The sequence below is a fragment of the Homarus americanus genome, unplaced genomic scaffold, assembly GCF_018991925.1.
Source record: "Homarus americanus isolate GMGI-L3 unplaced genomic scaffold, GMGI_Hamer_2.0 scaffold37032, whole genome shotgun sequence".
Classification (NCBI taxonomy): Eukaryota; Metazoa; Arthropoda; class Malacostraca; order Decapoda; family Nephropidae; genus Homarus; species Homarus americanus.
Genome location: NW_024731852.1, coordinates 454,493 through 481,428, shown reverse-complemented (window position 1 = coordinate 481,428; position 26,936 = coordinate 454,493). Strand labels below are relative to the sequence as shown.

Sequence of the window (26,936 nt, the reverse complement as noted above, 5' to 3'; positions counted from 1 at the left end):
TATGGTACCCACTTTCACCTTCAATAGTGCTTTTATTGGTGTATAACTTATTGTGTTGAAAGGGGGATGAAGGGAATTGGAGATAGGGCAGCCAGACTTGCTGGCTCCTTGTGTGTGATCAACTGTCATATGCTGGATCCTTTTGCTACAGACAACATGATATAAAATTAAAACATTTGTTTCATACTATTTTTTAATTTGATAGTTTGAAAGGCTTAAGCAATTCATAAAGATGATTATTCCTCCTCTTTTGAGGTTGGACCAATATGCTGCCTTCTTTAGGTCTTTGTTACCCACAGCTGCATCGGTCCAGCAGCTGTCACACCGGGTATGGTAGCGTGACATCAGACTGGAAACCAGTTTTCCCTTTTGCTGTTCTTCACAATGAGAGAATTGCCCTTTACAGCCTTTAATTTCTTTGGAACATTATGGTCTACCAATTTTTTATTTGCATACCATTAGAAACATTGATTTGTCACTTTATCAGATTGAACTGACTGGGGAAAGTGGGGAATTAATTGAAAATTGCTCAAATTTGTATGATATTTTTACTGAGCCTTCCATTAACCAGAGGTTGAGAACCACTTTTATACTGATACTGAATATACAAGTTTGGTCTGGGCTTTCATTTAGCAGCAGTTTCATCTTACAAGATAAGCCTCAGAAAGGGAGTACAGTACAGTACATTTACTAGGCTTTCTGGTGTCTTGGGTGATCAGGGGCCCTTCACTTCTGTAATAGAGCCCAACATTTAACATGCAAGAAAGGTAAGGGGAGAATAAGAAAAAGGTATAGAGTGCAATGAAATTTTGTTGGCTTTTTTATTTGCACTCTTGATTTATCAGATTTTTTTGAAGTGGATTTCTGCATCAGTGGGGATCATGAGAGTTTCATAAATATAACTCCTAGATATCATATCAGGACGTACCAAACGGCTAACCAAGTACCTGTATACGACTCACAAGTCTCTTGGTTTATGTTGTTGAACATGTAAAATATCTTTATTTAATATTTAAATCCATCGTTGTTACTAAAAAGCAAAGTTATCTCTCCAAGTATTATCCTGAATCTGCAGAAGGAATGGTACAATAATTTAAGGCAGACTACGTATTGACTATCTTTAATTTGAAGTGTTTGCAGATTATGATGATCTGCATATGATGAATTGATATGTCCAGTCTGAGCATTTGCCAAATTAATATCTCCTGCTGATGCCAAGGATTTAGATAGCTAGCCTGTAGATATTTTGTAGCTAGTACTATAACTGCATGTGTAGCTTGATTCTTTGAGAACAAAACTCCTGTGCACCCTAACTTTCTACCTTTGTCTTAGTATTGGTTCTGACACTGCTCCCTGAATTTCTGTGCAAGTTCAACAATGCTTATTTTTATATAGGTTAAAGATGTTGCTTAATTTTTTGTTAACAATGCAAATTTCTATTTATATTTAGGTTTATATATGACCTGGCATCCAGGAAATCCCAGAGCAATAGTGGCCGTATTAATCCATTGATTGGTAGAACTGTACCTCACAGTTGCTATCATATCCCTTAAAACGGGAAATTACCGTAGATGCTAAAGATATCACTAAAGGTCAGAGGTTCATGAGTTTTGACCTCAGTTGCCTCACACTAGATCACACTCTACCTGTCATTTTAGACTGCTACAAACCAGGAATATTGGATCAAACACCCACTTCCAGTCAGCTCTTCATTTGGTGAAGACTTGGGTTTCCCTATTTTGCCTCTGTAGAAAAGGGCTAGGTACTTTTGCCACAACATTGTAGCACCTGGGGAGGGCTGGAGAAAAGCAGGAAGCTTTGATCTAGAATGAAGATTATTCAGGAGAAGTATACTGTGTTGGTTTTGTTTATTTGTACTGTATTTAGAACGCTGAATAACTTGATTGACTGATGCCATGGCTTTATTAAAGATGAGGGGGTGTGGCAGAGGTGCAGCTTCCTGCTGTTGGTGTTCAGGCAGAGGAGCACCAGAAAGTTATGTTGTTTCACAATACTGTAGCTAGATTCTCTTTTATCAAAGAAGGAAGTACTGTATCTTGCAGACAGTCTGAGAAGGTTGTAGGAAAGTTAGTCTTTGTAATAACAGTGATGAGCTCAGAAGTTATTTCCTGAAGATACTGTAGTTATTTTAAGATTGTATCAATCTTTAAAGGGAATGTTGTGAGACTGTGGTTTCCTTCCCTCAAAGCTAAAAAATTTGATTTAATGTGGTGAACAGACAGAAGGTGATTGTCTTTGAAAGTCCTTTTGACATATCCAAAGCCAGACATACTTTTTGAGCTGATGGGCTTTCCATTCCTTGGAGGGGACTGGTTGAAATGGAAATTTAGTCTCTGTCTAGATAATAGCATGTCAGCTGTAAGGAGGTTATAGTCCCTCTTTTCTTCTATATAAACATATATGACTAATCCAGGACCAGGTAAGTTGGATTCCTCCCTTCGTGATGATAGGTCATAGTGACATAGGGAGGAAGTAAGGGTTTGATCCTTCATTTTGGTCTTGTAGCGGAGCCTAATATGACGTGTAATGCTCACTGTTAGTATGATATCAAGATTTGTTAGCCTCCGGGTTTTAGTGGTATCTTTTGTTTCCAATATACTGTACCATTTGAGGGATTTGATAATACCTGTAATGGTGAGATATTAATAATCAATAGGTTAGTGTCAGCCAGCATTGCTGAGTGCTCTTTTGGGTATTAACCTTGTGGAATTGGCATTAGTGTACACAAGTTGCTTAGTCTAGAATTGGCCACAAAATGGGATTTCAGAATCAGTATTTCAGTTTTGGGGCTGTGGATAGATAAGTGAACTTGATTAGTTTCAGATTTTCTATAGACAATTACTATTTCTTTTCTTTCAAAATTTTTTGTGAAACATCAAAAATATCCTGAAATGTAGCTACTTAACCAGCTACAGTAAATATATTGATTACATGTCATTGCATGATTTTATATAAATTTACATCATTCTTTTACCTTTGTTGTGTAATTTTACACAATTTAATATGATTTTTTATTCAAAGCACTCAAGTATTTATTACCCCACAGAACACAGCCGCACTATCTACGGCCACCACAACCACCACCATAGCTACGCAGGCTGTCACAGCCGTCACCCCCACCTCTATAGCTGTCACCCCCGGCACTACGGTTGCAGGCTCAATCGTAGCTCCAACGTTGACCACTGCCACTCCTACCACACAAGCCTCTCAGCCTGCTACTGTTGGCTCTGTAAGAATTTCTTTTTAACTACCTACCTTTCCTCTGCCCTATTATTATTATTTTGTGTGTGTGTGCTGTGAGTGTACAGTATGTGTGTGTGAACAAATGTGTATGGATGTGTGAGCAAAGATTTTCTAACTTATATTTATCTCCCAAGTCCTAATTAATGTATCATTTAACCTCTGTGGCCCATTGGAACACTGCTGAGAGAGAGTTGCACTTCATTTTCAAAATTTTTCTTTTCATAGTAATGAAATACTGCTTCTCTGCAGGAAAAGAAGAATTTTCTGTTCTCTTATACTTTATGAAAAAATTTTATATGCTTAGAAAATTACATGAACTCCTTGATTTTATTTTGTTCACATTAAAATGTTATAATGAACTTGGAGCTTGCATCTTATTTCCTGCAAAGAGTTTTTCATTGTACAGTACCTGCCAGTTGTAGCAGAGAGAGTATATTGCCAATTTTATGTGTACTAGTATACCACTTTTACAGTAGTACAGACCTTGATTTACACATTCCATAACATTCAATTTCATTCTTCATTTGAGTAAAAAAAAAAAAGTTCCCTTGGAATTTATCTAGATGTTGAAAGTATATCAGCTATGTAAAGAAGATATACTATAAGTTAATGTGGATATTGATACAAATTATTTTTGTCAGTGTAGTTCACTAGTTGTTGTATATAGTATAGGTGGTTAGTCCAAATGTAGTGTCACATCTGTTTTGAAGTCAGGTTTACATCTCCCACAACCAGAGTGCACTTATGACAATGATCATTTCCATTTAAGTTCAAATTATTCTGGTGTCTTTGGTGAAATGTATTGTTTATAATTTAACATGTATACCTACCTGGTACTGTATTGTTACCAGGACAGTAGTTATATTTTTTGACCATTGAATCAATAACTTAATATATATAAATGAAAATATCTCGTTTTGTTCTTTAGCAAACTATCTCAGCGGAATCAGCAAAAACAAAATGTAAAAACTTCTTGGCCACGTTATTAAAATTAGCCAACGAGCAGCGGGCAGCAGTGGCCCGGAATGTTCGCAACTTGATTCAGGGTCTAATTGACGGTAGAGTGGAACCAGAAGCTTTCACGGAAGAGCTACAAAAAGACCTCAATTCTTCTCCACAACCATGCCTTGTTCCTTTTCTCAAGGTGGGTTTCTAAGGTAGATGTTATAGCATTTAAGTTATAGATAGTAAACCCAGCTATATTCTATCCATGAGTACCAGAGTGTGATATACCACAACAAATTAATTTAGAAACTTATTTTCACATTACAGTAGTACCCCGATTTACGCGGTCAATTGAACCAACAGGGTACCGCGGAAAGTGAAAACCGCGTAAAGTGAACAACAGAACATATGGGATTAATTCCAATAGAGACTGGCTCAACCCCCAAACTCCACTTTTCTGACACAATACCTATGTTGTAGTGAAAATAACATCTAAATTTTATGATGGTATGCTCACACAATTCATATTTAAGAGAAATACAGTCGCCAGGTTAATGTCCATTCAAATAATGGACTCAAATCCCCCCACCCCCCTTCTTCCCAGCTCACTAGCTCCTACCTCTCTGAGAAATGTTTGGGTGAAACACTAGATTTTAACGTTTAGTAATAAATAATACCTCAGACTAAAGTTAGGATAATATAATTGACATTTCTGGATTCCTTGCAGGTCAGGGAATATTTTGAATGTAAACTTCATATATTTTGCACAAACGATAAAATATTTGCTTTGTGTAAACCAAATTATTACATTAGATCTAAAATTTGTATGTCTAATGCAAAATCCATGATGTTTATATTCAAAATGATCATCATATTGTAAGAATTCCAGCAATGAAAATTATATTCTGGCAGGGTAATTTGTATGAATTTTATGAGCTAAATAAAAAAAAATAAAAAAAAATTATACTTCACCGCGTATATGAGTAGATGCACCGTGGAAAGTGAAAGTCCGGTTCTGGCAAGGTACCGCGTAAATGAGAAATCGCGGAAAGGGAAACCGGGGTAATACTGTACAGTGGAATGTTTGAATTATCACTGGCTGTGGCAGGCCAGGGAGGCCAATGTTGTCATTTAGTGAGCTTCAGACATTTCAAGAATAGCTGCTTGTGGATATTTCAGTTGTGCTCATTTCCCCATCTCAAAGTTTAAATATGAATGTTGAAATTTACGTTTGAATTTTTTTATAAAGCAAATGATAGTACAGTAAAAACCCCGAGTACCAGACCACCAGAGAACGACATGTCTGAATAACAACACGCCTTCATACATAACGTACATCGCCAACACTCCAGGCAGCTGTGGCCTTGAGATGGCTATGTATGTTGCCACTGATTCATGTAATGAAACTATGAAAGTTATTAGAAAATCATTTCAGTACTTAAATGTGACTTATAAATAAAGGAAATATAATATAAAATTATAAAAATTAAAACCATGAATGTGAACAGTATTCTGTGTGGGAGTTGAAAATACTTATGGATGCATCATGCTCTCCCTGCTGTGATGCCATGGCATACACGGCGTAGCAGCCATATGTCTCTTCAGGTCAGCTGGGTGGGCTGAACTCTCAACTCTCGGCGTCACCCACAGGATGGTTCAAGGGCAGCAGCTAATTTTTGTACATAACCTCCATGCTATTGTATTTTATGATGTGTTATGTATTGCTTTCATTGTTTATAATAGCAATTTTTACTAATTTTTGGCATATGTAAAATACAGAATAAGAAAGGATTGGAACCTATTCCCCTTTACACATTGTTAAATCTACCTATGACAATGAAGTTTTAGAGAATGAAGTGGATTTTGTGGACATATTCACTTCATCATCAGCTGTATACTGTACACATCCACTTTATCTCACACTGCACAAGGCCATCCATCAAAAAATATGAACTTACTTGAACTTGTTTATTATGAACTTAAATAAGCCAACCTGTGTTAGTGTATTATGCTGGCTGTTGTTTTGAACAGTTGTGCCTTTGCTGATATGGACATCCAAATATTGGATTCCGTCTGAGTAACAACATCGCTGTGGCTTAATTAATCCAGTACTCAGGGTTTTTACTGTACTGTATAATGTAGCTATTTTGACCAAATTGCAGAAAAGTTCATGTTTTACAACATGAATTTAGTAATTTTTTTTCAGTGATTATTCTCCAAGTGTTAGAAGGAAATCACATTTTATTGTCATTCGTATCAGTGTTATGAAGGTGGATCTTAGTACTTTTGTATTGTTTAAACCATCTTATTTGGTAGTTATAGTATTAATATGTACTTTAAATGTGTATATACTGTACATGCTTTTGATAAGAGATTGATTTCTTGCCCTTAGAAAACTTTACCCTACCTGCGGGTTTCGTTAGCACGGCAGGAGCTGACCATAGATGGTGTGCGGCCACCACCACTATCAGCAGTCACTCCTGTCCCAAATGTCACCACTGTTATACCCACTGTGAGTTTGATGTCACATATCATTGTCTGGTTGCATCTTTGTAATCAGTACACTCCTTTTATTGAATTAAATTTCACATTTAACTTACATCATGTGTTATCCTCATCTTGATCCAGCTTTCCATATTTTTTTCCCCTTAATACTGGTCACTGGTAAGCAACTTTTGCATGATGAATTATTAAAGTTATATCCATTTTTTTAGACATGTGTCATAATGGGAGATGGATGATTATCACATTGTAAGGAATCATATTCAGTGACGCATCATGAAATTTACTTTGTTTGAATACTTATTAACTTTATTTTTTGTCCTTTTTCAAACTGACTAAGAAAGATACTTATGTAAATGTCCTGAGCTCATATAATCAATAACAAGGAATCTTTAAAGAATGATTAGGTGCTTGGTAAAATGAACATGCAATAATGTGCCTCAATTTGTCATTTGCATGAGAGGACTTTAGAGTGTCAAGTATCTTATACACCTTTTATTCACTTACTGTAGAGTGTCAAGTAGCTTATACACCTTTTATTCACTTACTGTACCCCAAAAAAGAGCAAAGAAGACTTAGACAGTGTTTAGTTGCTCTTTATTCCAGCTATTTGACACCACTATTGAGAAAGATGGAGGAAGGTGTAATTAATAATGATACAGTAATTAATAAGCATAAGATTAATGATGATATGATCTTTTAGATGACTGTTGCTCGTCCTGTTGCCCCCACCACTTCTGGGACAGTCCGTATGGTACCCCCTTCAACTGTTTCCTCCACCACTGTTGTACAACGGCCTGTAAATGCCACTCAAGCACCTGCAAGAGTAGTCACTGTAAGTCCATATCTTATACATCTTACTTGGGGGATTATGCAGTGGAATATGAGAACTTGGTTGGGAAAGTTTGGTCAAGGGATGGTGTGGAGTTCTAAAGAGTGGGTAGAGTGTAAACTGGGGAAAAAAACAAGAACGAAGTCATAGTGAAGGGTGTAGTTGATAAAGTTATTAACAATTTCTAGGTCATGATACAATAACAAATATGGTCTTTGAGAAGATTTTTTTGAATAGTATTGTATAATTTGTATTACTCTTGCATTAAGTTAGTCAAATAGAGGAAATTTTGATTTAAGTATTTTGATATGGCATTTGTTTGTAAGAGTACACATGATGTTCTTGCACTCCTCTTACCTAGATTTTTTGTATTTTCTTTCATTTGATGGAGGTAAAGGATTGGATACTATACACTGTAGGTTGATGGTAATCAGAGGAGAGCAAGGGTAACTGTTTCTAGAGCATCCATTAAAAGATAATTGCTATATCCTTACAGCAACAAGTGCAGCAGGTACGAGTCCAAGGTGGCAAGACGGTGGTGACGACAGTTCGTCAAAACACTCCAAATGCTAATGCCACCAGCAACACCCTAAATGCCACCACAAACTCAGTACCTACTGCTACCAAAACCATAACAGTAAATAAGGCACTCCCTACCAAAGATAAAGACAAGACTAAAGATAAACTATACACATACAGGTTTGTTATGTCTTTTGTTGTGGAACCTTTGCTTGATGCTGTTTGATTTATATTCCCTATTATTTCTGTCAGTAGTTCATTCATTCCCTCTTCCTTAATATTATAATGTATCTGGATGTATGTGTTTAAAAATTATAGATTCTCATTTTGTAAAGTTACTGTACCTGTAATATTTTCTGTCCATAACTTGTTCATTTTTTTCTGGTGCTTCAGTATATATATACTGTATGCAGTATATATATAATAACACTAATGTATAATTTTTTTTATTGCAGCAGTTCCTATTCTTCTAGCGGGGCCGCAGATGACGACATCAATGATGTGGCTGCGATGGGTGGAGTTAATTTAGGGGAGGAATCCCAAAGAATCCTCGACTCCACGGGGTTTGTCGGCACACAAATACGCTCGTGTAAAGACGAGAATTTCCTCTTAAACACTCCACTAACTGAGAGAATAAAACAAATATGTAAGGAAACCCCTGGTAGTGTTAACATATATTGGGAAAAGAGCTACAGTGTGTTGTCAGTTGTGGCGGGTGACTTATTTGGTGGAGGTGTGAAGTGTATTGAAAGGTAGAGCTAACGAACCAAGAGTTGATAATATTAACATGGTGACTCTGAATCCTCACAGAGCTTCATACCAACCATAAGTTCATGGAATTCAGTGATTTGTAACAAGTATAATTTATAGCATTATTTCTTTAATTTTCCAGCCTTGTTTGTGTGGATAGTATAAACTACCATTGTGTTCCTCCGGTATAGAGAGGGTGTTTAGGGGTTGTATTCATATATGTTACCTTTAATACCCTATAAGATATAAAGAATGCAAAATCCAGTGTTAGAAGGAGGGAACATACACATTTGCATTAATTCATCTTTCATAATGTAATTTTAGTCTGTTTTATAATATTGTGGGACTGACCCTCTTGTATGCCATCAAGCTACTCAACATATCACTGAACACCAACACCACATATATTCATCCCCTTGTACGCTTCTCGATACCTGGGTTAATCTACTCCGCTCACTTATCTGACGCACACACGCACGCACACACACACACACACACACACACACACACACACACACACACACACACACACACACACACACACACACACATATATCATAGGTTCAGTCTCCTTTCCTGTCATTTTACTACATCCCCACAGATATTGCAAATACTTCCAATTTTTTATTTTTATAAACGCATACAGGAAGGTCTGGTCCTTAGCTCCACACGCCTTTTCCCGAGTCCATGTTTCTGGTATTGATCAGATAATTGGAATGTTTTTCTGTTTTTAATGAAAACAAAATTTAACTTTGCAGGTTCAAAATATGGTTTGGACGATGCGCCAAAAGATGTAGTCGCCCTCGTATCACATGCAACACAGGAGCGCCTTAAAACTATTGTCGAAAAGTTAGCAGTCATCTCAGATCATAGATTAGATATTATTAAGGTGAGTTCAACAATTATAGCTTAATAAAAAAAAATCCTCTTGTGATAGATTTATCAGAAGCTGTAATTGTAAAGTTAGCTGATATTCAGTGATGTTTGGTTTGGTCGGAATAAAACAATTAGCGGGAAATAAAATTTATAGTTATAAGAGTAATAGATTTTGATTAGATACATTATTAAAATGTGAAAAAGGTGGGAAGAATTGAACTAATGAAAGGGTTTTGAGGTGGCCTGGACACACATCGGGTGTTCTCAGATAGACTGTGTGTAGCAACCAGTTGTGTTGAAACAGATATACAGAAGTTATATCTTGAAATTTCTTTCTTATAAAAGCTATTAACTCAATATACAGGCATCCCCCCACGTTATAAACGTTCAGGTTACGAAAATTCATCTGGGAATTCTGGGAAATTATTTTTATTAGTGCACTGGCTGCTCCCATGATGGTAATCACCATACCCATAAATTATTTTTGTACATTTCTATAACCCAAACAAGAAGTGTATGTCCCCAAAGAAGATTCATGCAAGTCATTATTTATTTACATTGTTTGCCTGTACAGTAATATGAGTCAGGTAATAAAGATTCCCAAAGAAAATTAATATATGATACTGTCTAAGAATGAATCTAATTTCCACATACTGTACATATCAGCAGAGTGATAGCCGCTATGAGGTTCGACAAGATGTGAAAGGTCAGCTTCGTTTCCTAGAAGAATTAGATAAGATGGAGAAGAAACGTAAGGATGAACGAGAGAGAGATATGCTGATGCGAGCGGCGAAATCTAGAAGTAAATCGGAAGACCCTGAACAAGCTAAATTAAAAGCAAAAGCAAAGGAGGTAAGAAGTATTTTATTTTATATTTGTAATGATCTGTTAATTAATTGAAATATCAAATGAAGTTAGTAATGTTTCTTTGTGTGTACAAAGTACAATAGAGAAAAATATACACACCTTAGCTGTGAAATTATTTTGAAATTATTTATTTTTCCTTCAGTGGATAGAATTCAATATCACAAGTACGTTGTGTTGTTCAGTATTAATCTGTAATTTTTTATTTGTCACCCTGACAACATGCCAGTTCAGCACACCCTTCCTGTATTTTGAATACTTTAATTCTGTTCTGGATCCTCTTCACAATTTACATTCATTCTTTCAGGTGGTCAAAAGCTAATTTAATGGCTAGAATAAGCTCAACAAAATGGCTAAATAATTCACTGAAAGGTGATAAGTTTAATCACTCAAAGATGCTGATGGAAACTAATAGCATAGAGAGCATAGATCTCACAACTTTTTGTAATAATTTATACAGAACTTTGGGAAATAAAGATTAGGGAAAAGAGAATTGATAACAATTCAAGAGTGAATATTGGCAGAAATTTTTAGGGGAGAGTTCAGGGAGTATTTAGATCTAAAGCTTTCCATTTATCAAATTATTTTCCACCTTGTGAGACTTGGAACCTCCAGTTTGTCCCCTGTCCTTCTGTCTGTATGAATATTTGTAAGCAGTATCAGTGTATGAAGTAGAATACATAGCTCATTTACATTTCATACTTGTGTTTGATACCATAACAGTCTAATGCTGCATGTCAGATTTAGTACTGCATGTCACATTGTTTTATCCCTCTAAAAAAATTTCAATTTTGGAGCCATTTTCCTTTTATGGAAATTTATAGACAGCAACTCAGGGCACTGGTAAGTGACATGTATTTTATTTATGTACTAATGTTTAGCATCATAGTAGTCTTATGCATGTCAAATTTAATAAACTAATGCATGTAATATTATTCATTGTAATAAGAAATTGAAATTCTTTGGCAATATTTCTTTGTCAACATTACGTGGACAGCAATTATAGGGGCACTGGTAAGTAACATGCAGGATGGATGCTAAGGTTTTTTTTATTTTATTTATTTTTTAAATACAGTATAATGATATACCCAAACTTGTTTTTATTACAGATGCAGCGTGTTGAAATGGAGGAGATGCGACAGAGAGATGCCAATCGTACCGCTCTGAATGCATTGCAAGGACCCAAGAAGAAGCCTAAACTTGATCTGTCGATGGTTGATGATGTAAGTGGCAATCCTTTTTTCCAGAATTTCCTACAGACTCACATCTCCACCCACCTGCCTTTACACCCTTGACTCTGATACCTGACAAAACTGGTTAAGATATTATTGGGAAGATTTCAGCATGGTTGTTCTGCTACCATGTCAATGAATCACTAGTTGTGCTTACACTACAAAACTGAGTTCTTACATACTTTTATTAATAAGTAAATTTTTTTTTCTGTTAATAAATCAGGATATATATTGCATTACCTTGATCATATTTTTTTATATACTTTAATTCTGATTTGCTTTTTTCTTGTTTAATTTCTTATTTGTTTGTTTATTTTTATTTTATTCATTATTTATGTGTTTATTTATTTGTTTACGTATTTATTTTAATTTTACATATTAATACAGTGTATGAGGAGCATAGACAGGCCACTTTAGACTGCAAGAGTTGTTCCTTAATTTTTACATCCATAATACAAACTGTTTCTGTATATACATGACAGACAAATATACTGTACAAAGATTCAAAACTGTCTGTTGTGGATACCTGAATAAAATTATACAGTAGACTCATGCACAGTTGGGACTGAAGGTGTGCCGAATAGTGTACACGGTTCTTTTGAATATGAACAGTCTACTGTAGCACTACCAACCACACTGCTGATGTACCTCTTGTAACAGACCAAACACAGCTTATTTAGTAATAAAACTGTAATATTAGTAACAATACCTATATTTCTGTATTAAAATCATATTACTGTGAAATCCTGCAGATCTGTCAAGAGAACCTAATATGATCATCCTGTACCCTAATGTTAATCAGCTTACAAAACTATACCCTGTGTGTACCCAGTATACAGTATGTTACAGTCAAGCTGTGAAATGAGAAATGACTGAAAATTTTAGGCTATTAACTAAGTGACTTATTACACAATTTGACTAACATACAATACACTATACAGTACCGGGAACACTTATACTTTTGTAAATAATAGTTTATGTACTGTAAAGCAAAAGAGTACTGGCCTACTCCTTAGTGCTTTACAATAGTTTTATTCCTGAAAAATGGAGAACAATGAGACAGCAGCTCTATAAGAGGTCAGTATAACATGGTTTCACTACAGTATTTACATTATGTGTCGCTGGCAGCATTATGTTTTACTTATGATCTACTGAAAATAGTATCTTAATGCTTTACTTCTGTTCAGTTTTTCATATGAATATAATTTTTTATTAAAAGTGGAGAAAATGTACTGCACAATAATAGATGTATTGAGAAATTTGGGGGTTGGGACATCGTCCAGATTTATAAAAATAGGAATTTATAAGGAAATTGTTGAGCTGGCAATATAATATGTGGTAGTAGGAAGTAAGGACTGTATATAAGAGGAATGAATAAGCTTGAAAAAAAGGTAATTTGGGTTTGAGAATAAGAGGTCAGATAAATATGACAAAAAAATTAGATTGGAGTGAAATCAGAGCGCTGCTCGCCCAATGTTCTGCAGATTTACATAACATATCAAGTGAAAACAATTATATTGGCGATTTAACTCACTATTTTGGCACCTGGACCGTAACCCCTTATTTCCCTTTAGCATTATTTAAACAATTCTTTGGTGTTACAGTCCTTGGGATCATCCAGGGTTTGTCATTTTCTGTACAGTACTACACTGAAATCAGACTGTATGAGGAGTGGCGGTAAGTGTAGGTCAAATTAGTCGATAATATAAATTCAGGAGTAAGATATACACATGGCTGCCAGTGGTCAAATTATGGATTGCCCAGTTTCTCCCAGCGTGTGCAGCTTTATGTATTGTATAGGGTCACGTGTTTGTGTTGAGTGTAAACATGAAGTACAGTAAAGCCTCGAATAACAACGGTAATGTGTCCTCCAATATTGCGGTGTAAGGTGAATCATCGTATCGCGAATCATTAATTACCAATAAAATAAAGCAATAATAATGAGATGCGTTCCCCAGTGTGACCTTTTCACATATTTTGTGTGGCTTTTTACCCTCTTCCCCCAAAAAACAATACAATTAATGAAAATTGCAAACTGTACTCTTTAAATAATGTTTCTGAATGCACCTTATACAATATAAATGAATAATAATATGGTCACACAAGAGGAGATGGGGCGCCATTGTTTTCGTTTGTGTTTACAGCCGGGAGTCCGGGACGATAGTTCTACACGAGAAAATAAAGAAAATAAGACCCTGGTTGTAGCTGTAGTAAAATTAATGTAAAAATATGAATATACTATATGTCTTAAGTAACGTTATTTAATGTTAATAAATGGAACAATAGAAATAGCTAACCACAAATGGCAAAAAAAAAAAAAAAAAAAAAGATGGATTGGGAACACCAACATATATGTGTGCATTTAAGGATACCACGTCATTTATCTTTTGAAGAATATGTACAAAAGTTTCATTATTGTTTATTACTGAATATGTATTTTATTGAATTAATCTTTATATATTGTATGTGAAATGAACAATACAATTCATTAATAATACGTAGAATATTAAAACACACAAGAGGATAAGAGACGGCATTGTTGTCAGTGTTTACACCCATAATGTCAGTTATCCACATGAAACTGAAGAAAATAAGATCCTGGTTGTTGGTGTAGTAAAATTAATGTAAAAAATATGTATGTTTTAATTAATGTTATTTAATGTACAGTAGAAGTAACCGCTGATATTAAAGAAAAAAAGTGAGACTGATAGTGGAACGCCAATGTATACGTGCGCACTCAAGGAAACATAGTCATTCATCTTAAGAATATGTACAAAAGATTTGACATTGTTTATTACTGAATATGTATTTGATTGAATTAATGTTTATATATGTGAAATGATCAATGCAATTCATTAATAATACATAGAATATTAAAACACACACGAGGACACAAGGCGGCATTGTTTTCGTGAGTGACGATGGTTCTACATAAGAAATTGAAGAAAATAAGACCCTGGTTGTAGCTGTAGTGAACTTAATTTAAAAAAAAATGGAATACCTGTATGTATGTTTTAAGTAATGTTATTTAATGTTAATAAATGGAACACTAGAAGTAGCTAACCACTTATGGTAAAGAAATAAAGCTAGACGATTGGGAACGCCAACGTATGAACAGTAAGTGCTTACATGTGAAAACATATCGTCATTTCTCTACATATGAATATGAAAGCAACACTTATTTAGTGTTCATATATGTTTTAAATAATATTTACGAATGTAAAACAAAAATTCTACTCACTAATGGTGGTAAAGTCTAAAACATAAGGACAGCCAATGACTTACAAATGTAAGTCTGTATAATTTCAGCCACCGGCTGCAACTCTATTAATAAACCGTTTATTGTTATTATTATTATTATTGAATATTGTGCGAGTTTTTACTCGGATGACGAAGTCATCAGGTTCAACTTTGGCTGAAGCTGTAGCTTCCCATAAAGCTGTTGCTGAAACTGTTATTGAACCTGAAGTTGTTGGTGAAGCTGCTTATGATGCTGAGTTTGATGGTGTAACTGAAGTTGATGGTTTACGCCTTCGAACAATGAAGCTGCCGAAAGAACCTTGCACAGCTGCTTTTTTTTCTTATTATACATCTTTATGTAGAGGTCATTTGCATTTATTTAAATTTTAATTCTTTGTTCTGTTAATGGATCCACTTCAGAAAATATGTTCATTGCTTGCTCCATATAATATCCACAGACCTCTCACCTTTTCATATCGTTTTAACACATCTAGTTTCTCGGCTAAGCTTATACACTTTCTATAAGCTTTTCAAACAACACTACCATCACTTGCTCTCTTGCTCATGTTGAATGGAGATGAAAAATGCTGTAAGAAACCTGGGAAAGTTTTTCTCCAGTTCCTGTTCCAGATGCGTGAAAACAAAAGGCCCGCCAAGCTCAGAGTGTTGTTTACCACTCGTTAGCAAGGCAGCTTCTTTGCGCAAGGCGCTCTTCATTTTTTTTCCAGCAAATTTTTGTTTTATAAAACATAACAGGATTTAGTTATTATTTATATGAAAAGTTAATTTTATTTATTTTTTATTATATTTTGGTCGTAAATACGAATGAAATAAGGTCGTAAATTGAACTGGGTCCTAAATTAACTAGGGCCTTAAATATGAAAAGTTGTTGGTCGAACCGTTGTTATCGAAGGCTTTACTGTAATATAAATTCTTGCGTTTAATGGAACATAGGTGCTATGAGGTATTGGTGTGATCAAATTGTATGTTAAATGACCATTCATAGACTATATACTGTACTGAAATAAACATCCGTGGAATTGGTTTTATTTCTTTCTTTGGGAAATTCAGGAAATTCGCATCTTTCAGACCAACTTTCCCCCTGTTAGTCTTGATAATCTAGGGTTTATTGTTCAAGCATGTTTATGTACTTAATGCATTCCTGCAGTAGAGAAAGTATGATTAGAGAGAGAATAATAACAAGGTTTCTATTATGCACAAAACTGTTTATATTGGTTTATTTAATATTGTAGCTGTACAACATGTTCTCTCGTATTGTCAACCAAGCTTAAGGCATGAGTTAAGAGTGTGTTTAATTTTATTATTATTGTCATCATTTATTGGCCTCCTTCCCCCTCTACTAAGAGTTTGGTATCTTGAAAAATCAATACCTTCTTTTACAGGGGTGCACAGGTACTCAAGCACACCAACCTGCGCTCATGCACATGTACACAGTGTCTATTTTACATTGGCATTTATACCTCTTAAATGTTATCGTTAATGTTTTCTAATATTTGGTTCTATTTGTTTTTTTTTATTCTCTTTTCTAGGGTGCAACTTTTAGTGGAACATTCACCCAAAAGTCGGTAAGTTTCTGAGGTTTTCTTCCAGTATGTTTCTATTATATAATGAACAATAAAGATTCTCTCTCACTCTTTTGTCTTTCTTCCCTTTCTTTTCTTCTGCCTCTACTTTCTTTTTCTCTCTTTTTCTTTCCTGTCCTCTCCTCTCTCACTTAATGAAATTTTGTAATACTGTACAGTGTTAGGGAGTTTACACTATATTTTCAGGAATAGTAATAATACTGTAGGTATATTTTTTATTATTGTTATTTTTTTGGTAGATGCCTCTCCGACCACGCATCAAGCGGGTTAATATGCGAGATCTCATGTTTCTGATGGAGCAAGAGAAGGAGCTTAACAAGTCAACACTCCTCTATCGGTCTTACCTCAAGTAGCCAGCGTGGGTGAGTGCCAGGTGAAACTGCCTCTCCTTTGCCCTGCCTGCCCGCCGTGCCTACCACGACCGCTGCTTCACCTGCACCACCACTAGCCTAGTGAGGCGTGTTAACACTGCCATTGTGGGAGCGGTGGAGCCTGGAAGACACAATCCGTAGCTCCAGTGCAACTAAAGTGGTAGTAGCACCAGAAGGCAGAAGATCTGTGATTCTCTCATGCAGCATTGCAAGTGTCTTAATTATTTTCATGCCTGTGGCATGGTCGCTCCACCGGGACTGTGATAGGGCTGGAGCCTCACTGTGTGTAATTAGCCCAAGTGATACTCAGACTGTTGTACACAACTTGAGTACGCCTATGGCAGCACCCGTGACAGAAACGAGGTGCAGCAGCAGTGGGGTCGGAGATATAAGACATTCATACTGAAGTGCTGTTGCCACTGTAACTTGCAGCCAGCCACCAGCCCTCCACCACTTCAGCCCAATCTAAGTGGACTTGCGTATATAGTGGCTTATACACCAGTGAAGGTACAACCAAACCTTTCTTTTATTCCCAAAATATATAGTATCAACCCTATTTTGTGCATGAACTGTATAAATATTTCTTGGATAGGAAAAATCTTCAAATATTTTTATCTGATACACATCGTTAAAATGTTAATAAGAAAAATGAATGAAAACTTTGATACACAGCCTCTGTAGATATTGTACAGTTTTTAAGAATTGAGGCCTTTTTGTGTTGATGTATTGTTCTTGTAAAATACCACAGATATATGGTTTGTCTATTGTACACAAATTAACAGAGACCAGCAGCTAAGAACATTCTACTTCTTCAAATTAAATACCTTCATTCAAGAGTAGTCAGACACCCGGGTATTCCCACACAACATGGGTCTTCCAGGGACAGCAAAGTTGCCAAAGACATATGCTCGAATTTTGCAGTTTGGTTATCTTGTGGTGGGGCTGCTTTATCAAGAATAGTTTTGTGTTCTTGGTTGTTGGTCTTCAAACCTTATTTATGAATCCCTAAGACTGATGTCAGGTCTTTGCCCCAAGGAATGAGTGTTGCCAAAGTTGTCTGTATGATGCATGCTTCATGCTGGGATTGCTACATAAGCAAAAATCCTTTTTGGATTTTTTTTTCTTTTTTTTTTTAGTGAACTTTATTGAAAAAATTTTATGGAAGAATTTATTAATATATTTAAATTCTATTTGTAAAGGATGTATGCGCATCATTTGTAAATTGTTGAACACAACTATAAAGTGCAGAGACAGCTTATTGTGCAAATTATCTTGAAACTTGTGGGCCATCATTTACAATTTGACATTTTGTAAAATAAATACAATATTGGTTTTGAATTTCAGTGAGTTTATGTAAGACATTTTTTCTTTATTTAATAATTTTTATTTATAATAAAATAATCAGTTAAGTGTTTTTTTCATTTATTGAGTACCGTATGTGTATTAATATTCATTGACTATGGTTCAAAACAAAATATTTATGTGTAACATGCAAGGAAACCCACATGAAGCTTGCTCTTGTCAAGGAGTTGAAAGTTGTGAACACATGCACTTTGTTCTGAGGTTGAGTTATAATCCACTGAGAGTGAATCATTCTGGATGGTATATGAATTTTTGAATGGTTGTTTTGTTAATTTACAGGGTAGAGCATTGAGGACCAAGTTATGGTTTAATTAAATACTAATTGCCATTTTTTTTTTAGAAGTTTTGTTAAGGACGTGTCTACCTGTTCTTTCCATTAATGTCATTGTTAAATTTCAATCGTTTGTAACTGAGGGGTAGTGAAAGGATCCTTACTCTTACTCATCAAATGTCTGTGAGTTAGCACAACTCTCCATCTTCTTGAACCTGGGAATGTATTGTCTGGAGTCAGAGTGTGCCGTCCTGAGATATAAGGGCAAATGTATCCAAGGGATAGAAGGGCAAATGTATCCAACAGAGATAGAAAGACAGATGTATCCAGTCTCTCTCCTCTTCTTTCTACTCTCTCTCCTTCTCTCTCTCTCTCTCTCTCTGACTTGAAAGTGTAAAGTTATTGAAGAGGACTGTTTGGTGTAAAGTTATCCTCATAATTACCACAGAGAAGACAGTATCCAAACATCTTTGCTGAAGCAGGACTGGAAGAATTATTTAGTCCTTTTTTTATAAGGATCACTTTCCCCGGGGATTAATTGCTTTAACATGGCTTCCATAAATTTGTTGACATCTCCCAGTTGTTGAATGTTTTTCACCAAGTTGACATGCTTGTGGGTGCTTCCCATTATAAACTGGTTTATTGGGGTTAATTGGTTGGCATTTTTTGCCACCATCACTTTACTGTCGTGAGTTAAGCATCATTGTTTGTCAATTTTGGGTAGACCATCACCAACTTGGCGAAGTTAGGTTGACCATCGCCACTGAACAGCCTTGGGTTGATTATTACCACTTGACAGTCTTGGGTTGACCATCACCTCTTGACAGTCTTGGGTTGACCATCACCTCTTGACAGTCTTGGGTTGACCATCACCTCTTGACAGTCTTGGGTTGACCATCACCTCTTGACAGTCTTGGGTTGACCATCACCTCTTGACAGTCTTGGGTTGACCATCACCTCTTGACAGTCTTGGGTTGACCATCACCTCTTGACAGTCTTGGGTTGACCATCACCTCTTGACAGTCTTGGGTTGACCATCATCCCTAATTAGCTGTCTCGGGTTGACCACTACCACTTTGCTGTTTTACGTTGACCATAACCACATGGCTGTTGTGGGTGGACCATGACCACTTGCTACCACTCACAGTTATCGACCAAGTTTTATGTGCATGAAAGCACTTTTATTTTGTTATAGCATGTTCTTATATTAAGTACATTTGAGAAAAACAAAAGTTGCATACAGAAGTGTCTTCATGTATCATTGTTGATAATGTGTTGGGTATTGACAAGTAAGATCTCTCTTTTCTACACTCATGTTGGGTATAGCCCTCATGCCCAAGTTCCTTTCAGCAATACTGTATATGGAAAATTCCCTCATTTTAGTTACACTTAATTTTATTTACCCAGGATACTTACTGGAATTTCATATAAAACTGTGCTGTAATTTATTGTGTTAAGAGACATGTAAAGGGATTAGAGATGTTTATTAATATATTTTTTATTTTACTTTATTTTTTCTTCTGTGCAAAAAAAAATCTATATTCTTAAATACAGAAAGTTTCAATTGAAGGTGGTTAGAAGGTTTAAAGTATGAAAGGCTTTGGCAGGCTAGTCAATATTGGCAAACTTCAATAATTAATATTCATTCCCTGCTTTAGTTTTTTAAGTACATTGGGATAAGTGTGAATAAATAAGTAGGAGATTGAGTAGTACAGTATATTTTCATTCTAAGTGCTTTTCTACGTCATTATCTGTTTGGGATTGTCTTCTGAGCAGGTTGGCTAGACTTTTGATTGTCTTGGGTAAGAGAGTTTAATATATTGCACATGTCATCCTTGAAATAAAAGATATTTAAATTGTAATGAACTAGGTTTTGACAAAAAGGGTGTTTGTTATGCACTTAAGTTATTGAAAGACATTAAATAACTCGTGATTCTGATGATATTTTGACTCAAATTGTTATATGAAATTTGGTACAGTATTGATATCTAACATTTGAATGAGAAAGGCTATTATCTGAGTTTGACTGTTGTCTGCAGAAATGCAGATGATTTAATGACAATGCAGTACAGTTTGTATATTTAAAAAATATTTAAGTTTGCGAATTGAATGTTTTTATTGGATTTTACTTAAATAACACTCCAAAGTATTTATTTTTATTTCTGTATTTATAGTATTTTACATCAGTTTTCAAATCACTGATTTTGCAAACAAGATGACGTGGGACATTTTAGTGTCCTACTCAGTCGGTCACTATTTTACACCCTTGTCACAATAAGTCTTGGTTACTAAGTTGGACATCCATTCTATGTCTGTGCTCTAGTTCAGTGACTCTTTGAGTGTTTTTTCATCGAGGGTAATGGCTAAACATTCTTAAATTTGTTTTGAGTATGAAGTGTGGCACTTTTAGCAGTTTGAAACTGGAAGTTGATGATTTATGACTGCTCATTTCCTGTGTTTAACACATCCTCTTGGGCTTTATTAATTATAACTAAACATCAGGCGTTGCCAGTGGTGTAGCACCTGTGTTTTGTTTAGTTGGACATTTTATATTCTGAGAAAGACACAAAGTTTCAAATATTTGCACTGTAAAGGCACCATGCAAATTTTGTAGATTCTTTTTGTAATACATATATTGTAATAGTTTAGACCAATGCAGGTTAATATTTTTATATAAATTATTTATCACTCCATTTAATAAAAATCACATCCAGATTATTGTGTTTTGCATGACTGTGTTACATAAAGCATGAATTGACTGTTTACGAGGCATAAGTTTTATGATTAAAACACGATATACTTATTTCCGATGGCACAAGCTCAACACAGTACTGTAACATCAGCTGTCACGAAAACATATTTAGGTCTTGTGAGATGAGCACAATACAATGCATTCCTCAGGTTAGCTCACAGGAGTTGTACACAAGTTGACCCAGACATGATTCCTTTTTCCTTACCTTTTCACACTGCTACAGGGTGACCAGAACCAAGAACAAAAGTAGATTACTTTAACTTGCCCTTGCCAATTCAATCCGTGGCATCCCCATAGATAACATATCATCACGCTCTCCTTTCATTCACATCTGCTGCTTTCTGGATGGCCAGTCCCCTCACTTATAATACTTCTTTTACCACATCCTTCTATCTCCTTTGCTTTTCTCTCCTTCTCTTACCTTCTTATTCTTTACATTCTATTCACTTTACAAATTGCTCTCAAACATGTCATTTTTGTCACTTTTAATTTGCCTTTTCCTCTCACATCCAGAGTCCATGCTTCATTCCCATATAGTGGGGTTACGTTAACAGTTCCTCGATACATCCCCAGCTTTGCTTCCTTTGATACGCTTCTCTTAAGGCATACTCGTATATTACTTTCTTTCCCTGCGTTGCTTTGTGATTCAATACTTCTTCCATTTTCCAATAGTAGACACATCCACTCAGATATACAGTACAGTATATGTGTATTCTGATGTATACTAATGCCTGTCTTCCTCCTTTATCTATTCTTATAACTATTGTTTACATTCAATCAACTTTCTCTTTGTACTTAAATTTTCAAACTTATTAACTCGTATAAATAGAATTTTCTTCTAATTCTCTAACAAGGGCTATATCACTTGCAAATAGTTTATGATTCACCTCCCATGTGCAACCTGTATTCCTTGTTATCAAACTTGCTCTTTGTTCCAAAATTTTTGCTTCTCATACTAACCCATTCATGAAAATATTTTAAGAACCATAGGAGTACTGTATAATACACTCAATATAAGACTTTTTTTTTTTTATCATATTCGCCACTTATCAGCTTACTAGCCGTTTGGGCGGTTTATCCAGTGTTAGTACAGGAGGGGACCGGGAAACCTGTGGTGTTTGGTCGGGTCACACTGGATAACACCCTTCTCACATGTGTCCCGGGCTAACACCCCTTACAGTAGAAACCAATTTCCCTTTGCTTGACATACTCCAACAAATTTCATTTTCCTAAGAGTGACATTAAACAGTTTTCCATTTATCTCATACGATTTTAATACATCTTTCATTGCTTTTCTATCAATAATTTTTAAATGTTTTTTCTTGGTCCATGAATACCACAAATCGAATCTTTTTTCAATAACTATTCAATCATGTTCTGTCATGCAACTGCTTGATCTGCATATCCTCTTCTCTTTCCCTCAAAAAATATTCTGCTATTATTTTCTCAGTAATATCTTATGTACTGAATACTTTCCCTGGCATACTTGACTGACTAATTCCCTTGTAACTTTTGCCCCCATTCTTATCATCTTCCCCTTTATACAAAATTACACACATTCTTGACAGTACTCTTCCCTTGTCATCCATTCCTTCAAGCTTTCCTCCTCACACCCTTTACATTTTCACAGTGAGTGCGTCTAATCCTTACTTTTCTTACGTCTTTTACTTCAAGGATTTTCATTGCTCCATGTCCTAAATATGATACTAGTTCTATTTGTCTCTCATCTGTTATATTCAGAATTTGTCCAAAATATTTTTCCTACCTCTATTTTACTGCTATTTCCATTTGTACTAGTCAGGTCCCATCAGAACAGTTCTCTTTCTCTAGCTTTCATTGACACTGCTTTCACTTTCTTTTGTCATTTTCTTTACTTTGCATTTAATTCATCTACAGTATACTCCTTCCACTTTCATCACTTCCTTTCTTGCATAATATTTTCATTAAATACCCGGTACCAATCAATTATGTTCGACACATTTTGGATCCTCGTACATAGTAAAATGAAAATTTCCTCATAATCAGCCAATTTTATTAATGAGGTGAACATCTTGAGACTACTAGTAAAATTGACTTATTCATAATCCCTCTATCGAAGAACTGAAGAGACCACAGAATATGATCATCTCGGAATACTTTTTTGAGTCGAGGCCAGACTGGGTTAGCTTGGCATTCATCACTAAAATACAGTCAAGGTTGGTTACAGATTCTATGAAATTTTCTTACCAGTAATTCTTTTCTCCAGTTATTGTACATCTTCCTCTTTCAAGGATTAAAGCCTGCAGATGATGTTTCTCCTTGTTTGAATCAAATATCTTTACGTATCACCATCTGAAATAAGAATTACTATTCCAATCATTAAGAAACTTTATATCTTATGCTTAGTTCAAATGTGGAAATCATACAAGCAGCAGTTGTATCCAAAAACAATAGTGTACACACTCTACTATCCACAGATTATCTGACATTGGTACCGACTGTCTGTGGTTCTTAGTCAACCACTATTCACAGTTTATCAGCCATCCACATCTCAAATTAGATTATCCAAAGTATTTATGCATCAAATGTCCGAGATATAATGGGATTGTGATCTCGACCAATCCATCAAAGTTAACTTTCACACACAAGCTGAGAATCCTTTGTAGTGAATAACAACCAAGTGTTGGCCAGTAGATATTTACGAAAGGTATTAAATCAAGTGAAGTTATTGGTGAAGAGAGAGTGAGTGATTTATTTAGTAATTGTGAATTTGGGCCAGTTATGGTATACAAAATTAGTACTGAATGATTAATACTGTAAAACCAAGTCCTTTCAATTATAAAGATGGTGATCAATTATTTAATATGGTAAAAAAAATCTAAATTAACACATTTTGAATAATAATTGTATGCTTTATGATTGAACTTAGGGATGTAAATTGTACATTTATTTCAAGATTTATAGCTTAAATTTTCATTTTAAACCAAAGTAGCAATGACTGATGAAATATTGTAATACACTGCATAGTACTGACAAGTAAAGTATTGTATTCTGTACCTCTTTGTGAAGTGTGGTCATGTCATGCATTGTGGAAAAATTTATGGTGTGGATAACTTACGTATCGGTACATCACAGAATAAATATTTCTCTTCCATCGCCTGTACGTTCAAAGTAAATGAAATATTCTACTTCATAAATATTATACGAAAATGTATGTACATACAGTACTGTATTCATTTTATGTAGAATTTATGCATTGGTTTTAATGCATTAATACAAAGATTTGAGATATTAAATTATTTCTAACAATACTGTAATGGGATTTCTTTTATATAAAAACAGTTAGTTGGTGTGTAGTACACCAGATGTGACATGGAGCTCTCATCTTACTCCCTTAGGGTAATAAAGCTATATAATTAAATTAACCTTTTCTAGTTGACTGCTAAATGGAACCAGGTTCACTATTGTCAAATTTTATCATCCACTGGAGGTCAAACCTCGGCTATACCACGGATAGTAGAGAGTTTTTTACATCACTAAATTTGAAGTCAGAAAAATGATACTGTACTTTAAATTCTGCAGAAATAATGTGTACAATTTGAAAGGGATGTACAGTGTATATTTATTATACACTGAAATCCATTAATATTCAAGACTTGATTTCCAGTCTGGCTTAGACATGACAAAGAACATATTGGAAGCTGAAACTATTAGAGAATATGGGTCTCTATATAAAAGTTGGTCTTTTTCAAAAAAATTATTTTATTTTTTCTACTGTAGATATTTTTTATCATGTTAGTTACCTAGCTATCTCAATTTTGTATCTAAAATATTAAATTACCCATAATCAATCCCTTTATTACAAGTTGAGAGAGAATTCTGGGTGTTTGCTGCAGAGGATGCAAGGCTTGAGGATGGCACTCTTTGTGCCAACCACATCAGTTACTGGAAAAGGATTTAGGTGTCTGCAAGAAACAAATGTTCATGATTTTTTTTTATTGTATTTGCTTTAGTGGCCTATTGGGGAACCTATGGTTTCCAATAAAACAGTTTTTTTAAATGAAGGTTTCATTTACCTTATGAATTTCTTTTAATCACTAATATTTTATTAGAATTGAAATTAACGTATAGAATAACTACAGAAAGTAGTATGGGTAGATAATTTCATCATTTATGGCCTTAAAACCTTTACAAAGAGAGGCTGCAAGAGATCACGCAGCATGGACAGCCAATCAACGTTAACACACACAAGCGTGGAAAATGGCCATTAAATGGTGATGATGATGACCTTCACAAGTGACTCCTGTATTGTCCCACCAGGGTCTACAGGTTAGAAACCCAGAAAACCTTCACCTCTAAGGCTTAGGGGTTACAGTTCATTAGGTCACAACAGCAGTGAGCAGTCCACTCATCCAGGTTCAGTCTTAAAGCTTTATTTGCAGGATCACCACACTTCTATCTCCTCTTTCAGGGCAGACTTGGGTCTTCTGACAGTGCCTCCATACAGAGAGAAGCTAAGGGCCTTCCCTCAGTTTTAGAGCATTAGGTGTTTTTAACAACATAGGTAATTCTACATGTTTCATTTGTGGTACCGGGTAATAAAAGAATTTTACTGTTCTGTACAGGAACGTTTATGTTTGTAATGATCCAAATTGGCTGCAACCCATGTGCTAGTACAATTAGGCCAATAACATAGACTTATGATATTCTACAATTAATGGCTCGATCCCCCTCCATCTGCATTATTACCTGACTTTTAATATACCACAGTACTGTATTGATGATTTTTCGCTAATTACTTCTCCTATTTAGTTATGATGTTTTACATTTCATCTACTGTAAATATTATGGGAATGTGTGAAATTACAATTGAAGATGGATCCTTATTGAAATTTAAAATTTTGTACGTACAGTATTAACTATTTGTCGCTACTGGGCTTTCATGGCAGTTTACATCATTTATAAACCATAGTATGTATGTCAGTTTATTCCATAAATAGAACAATATTTGTTTTTAATTAGCACAGAACAAGATCAAGATGAATTTTTGGCACTATTTTTATATTTAGAGTTTTCAAGCCAAAATGCACACATGCAGGGTATTAGCTAATAGTTCTAAGTTCTTCAGTAGAGGACTTATAATCTCTTTATATACAGTATCAACTGTAACCTTTTACACTGAATCAGCAAAAGTGAGCATTAAAAATTGCAGAATTCCATATAACTTTCTACAGAATGTGGGATGGTGTCATTAATATATGTACAGTACCTGCACCTCTATGGAGGTTAGCTAAAACGTCACTTTTGGAGTGTGGCTTAATCAAGAAACACACACCCAGTTAACAATAGGGAACAGTCTGAAATGGGTCTCCCTTACTGATTAATTAAAATGAACCTGTTAATGAACCCACTTGAAAAAAAATTAATCTTGAAAACCTTAATGAGAACGTATCACTCCTGGGCTTTATGCAGGTATGGTATATCCTAAAACAATAAAAAATTGGCATACATATTTGAGTTGATGTATAAAAACACTAGTTGAAGCCCATTGCACTTAAGCCATTTACACATGG

The 26,936-nt window shown here is 35.1% G+C and overlaps 1 protein-coding gene across 3 annotated transcripts in view; it reads left to right on the top strand.

Moving 5' to 3' along the window:
* Positions 1-25,423, top strand: part of LOC121867901 (transcription initiation factor TFIID subunit 4-like) — a 59,248-nt gene extending 33,825 nt beyond the window's left edge. For 2 of the 3 annotated variants that reach the window (XM_042368028.1, XM_042368026.1), the window contains 11 exons: positions 3,068-3,250; positions 4,193-4,408; positions 6,602-6,721; positions 7,415-7,546; positions 8,040-8,242; positions 8,518-8,708; positions 9,571-9,701; positions 10,355-10,540; positions 11,662-11,775; positions 16,575-16,610; positions 16,868-25,423. In XM_042368028.1, coding sequence (XP_042223962.1) covers positions 3,068-3,250; positions 4,193-4,408; positions 6,602-6,721; positions 7,415-7,546; positions 8,040-8,242; positions 8,518-8,708; positions 9,571-9,701; positions 10,355-10,540; positions 11,662-11,775; positions 16,575-16,610; positions 16,868-16,981 — 1,626 coding nt within the window. In that variant the 3' untranslated portion in view covers positions 16,982-25,423. The remainder of the gene's footprint in view (positions 1-3,067; positions 3,251-4,192; positions 4,409-6,601; positions 6,722-7,414; positions 7,547-8,039; positions 8,243-8,517; positions 8,709-9,570; positions 9,702-10,354; positions 10,541-11,661; positions 11,776-16,574; positions 16,611-16,867) is intronic. The other variant, XM_042368027.1, reaches the window with a different exon arrangement.
* Positions 25,424-26,936: the final 1,513 nt, after the last annotated feature.